Genomic DNA, 6,934 nt, shown 5'->3' on the forward strand with positions numbered 1-6,934 from the left:
TAGAGCAGCGGTTCTCAACCTGTGGGTCGTGGCCCCTTTGGGGGTTGAATGACCCTTTCACAGGGGTCGCCCGATTCATAACAGTAGCAAAATTACAGTTGTGAAGTAGCAAAGAAAATAATTTTATGGTTGGGGGATCACCACAACATGAACGATATTAAAGGGTCGAGGCATTAGGAGGGTTGAGAACCACTGATCTGGAGTATGGCTTGGAAATATACTCCCCAAATTTAGCCAGAGAGACTTATGGATCACAACAGAACACTGTCTGCTTTACCAGCTTTGGACACACGAATAGGTGGGATCAATGGTAAAGACAGCATGTTTGGGGAAGTAGAGAGCCAATGAGGGAGTGCGAGACTGGCAAAGCAGCCACAATGGGCTCAGACACGCTGGGAATTGTGAGCCACCGCAGGACCAGGCAATCATTTCTTCTGTTGTATGCAGGGTTGCTCTGAGTCATCGTTGATTTGATGGCAGCTAAGGTCATCTGCTGTTGTTTATCATGGATGTACAGTATGAGAGGTTCTAGGAGTGGGGTCTTGTAGTATAAAGTGAGGGGAGCCAGCCCCCCACCGCTACCCTCGGGTTCAGTAAGCACAATTGTACGGTTGATATATATATAAAATATTAAAGTCAACAAGAGCATGAGCGATAGAAGAGATATTACAATAATGCAGCAAGACACATTCCATGGTAGCATTGCTCACCTCAGCCCCGCTTGGTGGTCCACGTGGAGAGAGAGGGAAGGGAAGGTGGGCAAGGGAACAAGGGAGTGAGGAGAGGGGTAAGAGAGAAGAGAGGGAAGGAGGAGAGACCAGCGAGAGCACTCTCTATTGCTAACCCAGGTCTATATACCTTTTGGGGGCTTGCAAGCCCACTAACTAATTACAGGTAAAGGCATACATCACAGGAAGGGGATGCACTATATAGGTTATTCAACAGTGAGAGGGTGTGGTCTAGAGACATCCACGCAATTTGAAGAGGAAGGATTGGGGGTATACAAGTGGCAAGATGGGCGTATCCTAGATACAGGATGGCAGCCTAACTTTGGATGTCACAGAGCCTGCTTGACCTGTTCCTGGCTCAACTGATAGAGACCATAATCAGTAGGGTGTGAACTCCACCTACAGGAACCAAATAGATGACTGCAGGCCTGTTCATTGTCTTTAACAGCAGGGAGCGGGCCCACTGCAGTCTGGCACCCTCAGGGAGGGTGAGCATCTGAACTCCCCCTACAGGCTCTTCTCTTGTGTCTTCACAAACTGTCTCCATGTACTTTCACAGTAAGAGTAATAACAAATAACATCCTAGGAACTTTTATTCCTCACAACCACCTTGCCAGGTAGAATTATCACCCACACATTAAAGAAGCTGAGGTACAGTGGTTATGTAACCCATCCATGGATCCTTTTCCTGGCACCTGCCTCACCTCCCTTGGCAACTTTGTACAATACAACAGTCTATGGACTAGCCTTAGAATCACTGCATTTGAGAAAGGTATTGTATAAACTGGGGTCTGTTTGTTTTGCCTGACCAGCTCATAAGAATTTAAAGAGCCCCCTGACCTAAATCCTATGCTGTCTCCACCCTACGGTGGTTTGTGGGTCTGGACCACATACAAATGCTGCAATCCCCCTCCCCCCCAAGAGGTTCAGAAATCTCCTAAAAAGGGCATCTCCGCCTAACATAAAGGGCACCCTTCTTATTTAGGGCAGCTCAGGAAATTGATCAGAGGTACTTCAGGTCCAAAGGAGATGCCAGGCAGAAGGTTGGCTAGCTTAAAATGTAGAAGCCTTCATATGCCACCCAAAATGCCCGTTATTATTGCAAAAGCTGCACTCTTAACCCTTTGTTTTCTCTTTATTCATATGTTGAGAAAAAGCACAGGAAATCTACAAGTCAAGTTTTCATATGTATAAGCGGGTGACACAGATTACATTCCTTGTGCTGTACTACCACTCTCTTGTTCAGCACTATGCCCTCCTCATTAACATACACTCACTGCCCCTAAACAAACCCAAACCAACTCACTGCCGTTGAGCCCATGCGGACTCACAGCGACAGGACAGAACTGCCCCTGTGAGTGGTTAACAGGAGTAAGAAAGCAGCCTTTCTCCCTCGGACCGGCTGGTGGTTGCAAACTGCCGACCTTCTTGCTAGCAGCTCAATGGATAACCGCTATGCCAGGACCATCCCTCAGGTTCCTATCAAATCAAGTTGCTGCTGTTAATATGTTCCCATATAAAAATTCTTGTGAGCATAATTCTCAAGGCAGCCCCCCTTTTACTAGATAAGCTAAGCTATTGTTTAGTTTTAAAGAGATGTCAGGATATTTTTGGTGTAAGGTTTAAAGATGATCTCCAGCAATAGTTTAAGAGTTTCCCCACCCTCCTTGGCTTCAGAAAGTCTACATTGTGTGGGTTTGAAAATCCGTTCTGCGTATTTCCCTTTAATTAGGAATCTTCTAAGGCATCTGTGGCAGTTACATAATCTGTCAACTTGAGGAAAGGGTGGAGTCTAGCCTGTCACTCAGGTCACAACTTGATGACCTCATTTGGAGGCACTACAGAGATAAATAGCTCATTGGGAGGCCAGACACACTCTCTCTGCTAGACATTCTTGATGATGAGCCACATGGAACTACACTGATGGAGCCAGAGCCCTGGAGCTGGAGGAGTCATGTGGAGACCCACACCACTGCTGAGATGCTTCCACTGCCACTGGATCCACAAGACTTTCCACCCAATGGCCTGTGATATTCCTGCATTTGCCATCATTGTATGTTGCATGAGTCTGAAGAGGAATTTATAGACTGGTATGGGATATATGGGATAATATCGGACTTAGGGGCTTGATCTGGACTGGGCGGGGATGTTTCCTTAATATACAATGCCCTCTTATATCAAGCTCTCTTGATATAAGACACGAGTGTCTCTGGATTGGTTTCTAGGTAACCCAGACTAACACACGTTTGATTAAAATGTTCAGTAAGGGTAGCTAGGCATCATCCGGTTCTTCTGGTTTCCTGGCAAAGGTCATAATTGTTCTTAGAGGCAATTAGCCACACATTCCATATCCTCCTCTTACCCTTAACTCTCCTTCTTACTCTATTGTTCTAGAGGAGGGGTCAGCAAACTGTGGATCCTGAGCCATATGCACCTCTTTCAGTATGTACATGTGGCTCTGAAATAAAACTGAACAAATTTAAGGGATATTATTCAGTTAATGATTTATTTGTAAAAATATATTTATTGCTAATAATTTTTAAATTGTTGTGAGGGCCAGGATTGGCTCTTCCATCTCAAAAGTTTGTCAATCCCTGTTCCAAACAAATATAGACCAACTGCCATGGCTTGGATAGCCACTTTTGACCTTTTTAAGACCCCAGGCACACTACACAACACACCAGGAGCTAAGACAGAAGCATTAACCAGGAACATTAACTAGTGTTCCCATGAAACCATTACTCAAACTCCAAACTAAGGACATAAATTCCATAAAGGATGTGCTTGTACCCCAGCAACCTCAGCAGCTTTTTGGTACTATAAAGGATGTGCTTGTACCCCAGCAACCTCAGCAGCTTTTTGGTACTTAAGCCATTGTTGCGGATGGAGGAGTGATGTAGTGGTTATGAGTTGGGTTGTTTACTTCAAGGTGAGCAGCTCGAAACCACCAACCCCGCCTCAGGTGAGAGAGGAGACTCTCTACTCCCCGAGGAGTTACAGTCACAGAACCCACTGTCTTATAGGGTCACAATGAGTCGGTTTTGACTTGATGTCACTAAGCCTTGTTGGTTTTCTTTGTTGTCACTGAGTTTTTAAAAAAGTATACGGAGTTTCAAAAAGTTTATGCAAAAATCCCACTCATCTCTTGATTCCACTTCCCTTCTTTATACTTATCACACAACTTTTGCCAATTCAACTTTTTACAGGTGTACAACTCATTGGCAGCAATTACAATAATCAATTATGCAACTTTACCATTCATCAATGTGACTTTTCCATCCTCTCCATCATCATTACTCCCCTGCTCCCTGCTCCCCTCCTGCCCCTGGTAACCAGGAATAGACTTTGGTTTCTACACATCTGCCTTTTGTCTATTTTTTAAACGTTAGATTATATACAGTATTTGTCCTTTTTGAACGACTTACTTCACTTAGTGTACTACTGCAAGCTCCAACTTTCATAGTGTGAATCAAGCCACTTTTCTGCCCACTGCCTAAGTAATTCCGTAGCACGTATACTCCACATTTCGTTTACCCCGTCATCTGCTGATGCACATTCAGGTTATTTCTATCTTGGTTATTGTAAAGACTGCTACAATGAACTTTGGTATACACATCTCTACTTCCAAAGTTTTGGGTGTATACTGTTGGAAGTGGAATTACTAGTTCACATAACAGTGGTTTTAATTTTGTTAAAAATTAAACCCGAAAAGGGCAACAAACAATCCTTAGAAAAACAAAATTAAACCCGGAAAACCATCCCACTGTTTTCCATGACCACTGTACCCCTTTGCCAGTGGTTGTCAACCTTCCTAATGCCGCAACCCTTTAACAAAAGTTCCTCATGTTGTGGTGACCCCAACCATAACATTATTTTCACTGCTACTTCATCACTGTAATTTTGCTACCATTATGAATCAGGGGACCCATGTGAAAGGGTCATTCAACCCTCAAAGGGGCTGTGACCCACAGGTTGAGAACCACTGCCTTTGCAATTCCCATCTGCAATGGCTACAAGTTCCAACTTCCCCACATCTTCAGTTATTGTGTATCTTAGCCATCCTAGTGGGAGTGAAATGCTAACTCCCTGTGGTTTTGATTTGCATCTCTGATGTCTAATGAGGAGGCCCTCATTAGGTACTCATGAACTGAAAGGCCAGGGCTTAGAATCCACCACCAGTTGCTCATTAAGAAAGATGTGGCAATTTGCATATCAAAGATTTATAGCCTTGGAAACCCATGGGGCAGTTCTACTCAGTCCTACAGCATCCTTGAGTCAGCCCTGCTTTATTTGATGGTAGTGATGTTTTATTGGTTGAGCGGCCATCTAAAGGTACTCTTTGTTGAAGGTCCTTGGCCCATTTATGATTGGGTCATGACTTTTTGTTAGGTTATTGATGTTTCCTTAATTTTTGTTATTAAGATTCTTGTCGGATACACTGTTTCCAAAAATAGGTCTTGGCTTTTTGATTATCTATATAGTAAGCCCCAGCCTACAGCAATCTGCCCTGCATCCCACTGGTCCAGGATGATAAGATCAGGCCGTTTCCCTGCATCCCTCAGAACACTTGCCCACATCTGAATGTCCCAACTATGCGATGTATTCATTCCCTCCAGCTCTTCTGTGCCTTTCTCCTCTCCGGACAGCAGGTCTTCCCCCAAAGTAAATCCTTCTAAAGCATCCACGGCCTGAGCTTTAATGCAAAAAGAGCAGCTTCACATCTAACCCACTGGCCTGATCTTATCAGTGCTGCCCAAGATGGCATTTTATATCATGTAGTCAGGCTTTTTTTTTTTCTCACCTCGGTCATAATTTGGAGAATATCTCCTCTCCTCTGCTCCCAACCTATTTTGTCCTAAATAAACGAACAGACCTAGACGCCTGCTGGAAGGTCCTTAAATGCCATTTCGCCGTGGGTTTAGCGTCTTCCGGTTCTTAATCTTGAGTTCTACTTACTTATGTGAGAGTTAAAACCGGGGACAGATCCAGTGCCTGTAATGATACCTTCACACAAACTTCAAATGGGCTTTTACAAAATCGAAACGTATTTGGCGCCTTAAAAAATAGTAAGCTTCAAGGCAGGCATGATAATTTTATGAGAAACTAATGTTCAGTCCCAGAAATTTGTCATTAAGCTTCCTTTCTCACACTTCGGGACAAAGGGCTGGCGGGGGGTGGGGGTAGGAGACAAAACTTCAAAAGGAGACTTAAGTTCACTTGCGAGTGCATTCTCAAAGGCGCAAATGGGAAAAGGGCCGAATCCAACCATGCACCTCGAACAGAGTGGCCGGTGCAGGGATGCGGCGCGTACCTGAGAGCGGCGGCCGGTCGGGCTCCTGGCCGCCGCGGGCGGGCGGCGCGGGGTTGAGCAAGTGTGCGAAGCTGGCAGCAAAGGGATTGGCGGCGAGGGGCTCGGTGCGGTACATCTCCCAGAGCAGGTAGAGCGCGGTGAGGCGCTGCGCCGCGCTGGGCAGCAGGTCCGGCTGCTGCAGCAGCATGACAAGCACCGAGCCCAGGCGAAAGTGGTCAGCCTTGCTGAAGTAGTGGTGGAAGGCTGTGGACAGGCCCTCGAAGGTGCTGCCGCCGCCCGCCTCCTCTGAGATGATGCTCAGCAGGCTCGACAGCTCCTTCGGGGTCAAGCTCATCTTGGCCGCGAGGCCCCCCGGGATTCCGTTTCCCGGCCCGGGGCCGCAAATTCCACCTCTACTGCTACTGGAGATTCCCGGGCCGCTCTTGGACGCCGACCCCGCCGCTTCTCGGCCTCCTCTTGGCTCTCCGGCGGTGAGAAGCCGGCCAGACGCCGCGCTCACCCCGCCGCCGGGCATCCACCTCCGTCCCCTGCCGTGTTTCCGGGCCGGAGCGGCCCTGGCGCCGGGTCGCTCCGTCCCCGCGGTCGTAAAGTGCTCTATTGCACGACAGCGTCGCAAACCAAACACGGGAAACCAGAGCGCCGCGGAGAGTGGGAGGCAGCGACGAGCGACAGCGAGGCTACTGGAACCAGGCCAGCAAGAGGAGCGGCGGGAGCAGGACGAGCGGAGAGGAAGCAGCCGGGCGTGGAGGCGGGACTAAGCTGGACGACAGTGTGCGGGGGCGGTCTAGCCCTAGCTTGTTGACGTCACGTGGTGGGACTGACCAGGTGAGGGTGCGGTCTGCACTAAGAAAAATACGTGGGCTGTAAATTGAGTGTGAGGGAGGGGCTTGCCCCA

At 47.4% G+C, this 6,934-nt stretch overlaps 1 protein-coding gene across 1 annotated transcript in view; it reads right to left on the reverse strand.

Annotated features, from left to right (window-relative positions):
* The window catches only part of CNOT11 (CCR4-NOT transcription complex subunit 11), a 20,287-nt gene extending 13,701 nt beyond the window's left edge, over window positions 1-6,586 (reverse strand). Inside the window, exon 1 of the mRNA XM_004704449.2 lies at window positions 6,040-6,586. Within this exon, the coding sequence (XP_004704506.1) occupies window positions 6,040-6,553 (514 nt within the window). The 5' untranslated portion in view covers window positions 6,554-6,586. The remainder of the gene's footprint in view (window positions 1-6,039) is intronic.
* Between the last annotated feature and the right edge of the window lie 348 nt (window positions 6,587-6,934).

Source organism: Echinops telfairi, unplaced genomic scaffold (genome assembly GCF_000313985.2).
Source record: "Echinops telfairi isolate 266 unplaced genomic scaffold, ASM31398v2 ScPeMD7_7467;HRSCAF=8505_1, whole genome shotgun sequence".
Lineage (NCBI taxonomy): Eukaryota > Metazoa > Chordata > Mammalia > Afrosoricida > Tenrecidae > Echinops > Echinops telfairi.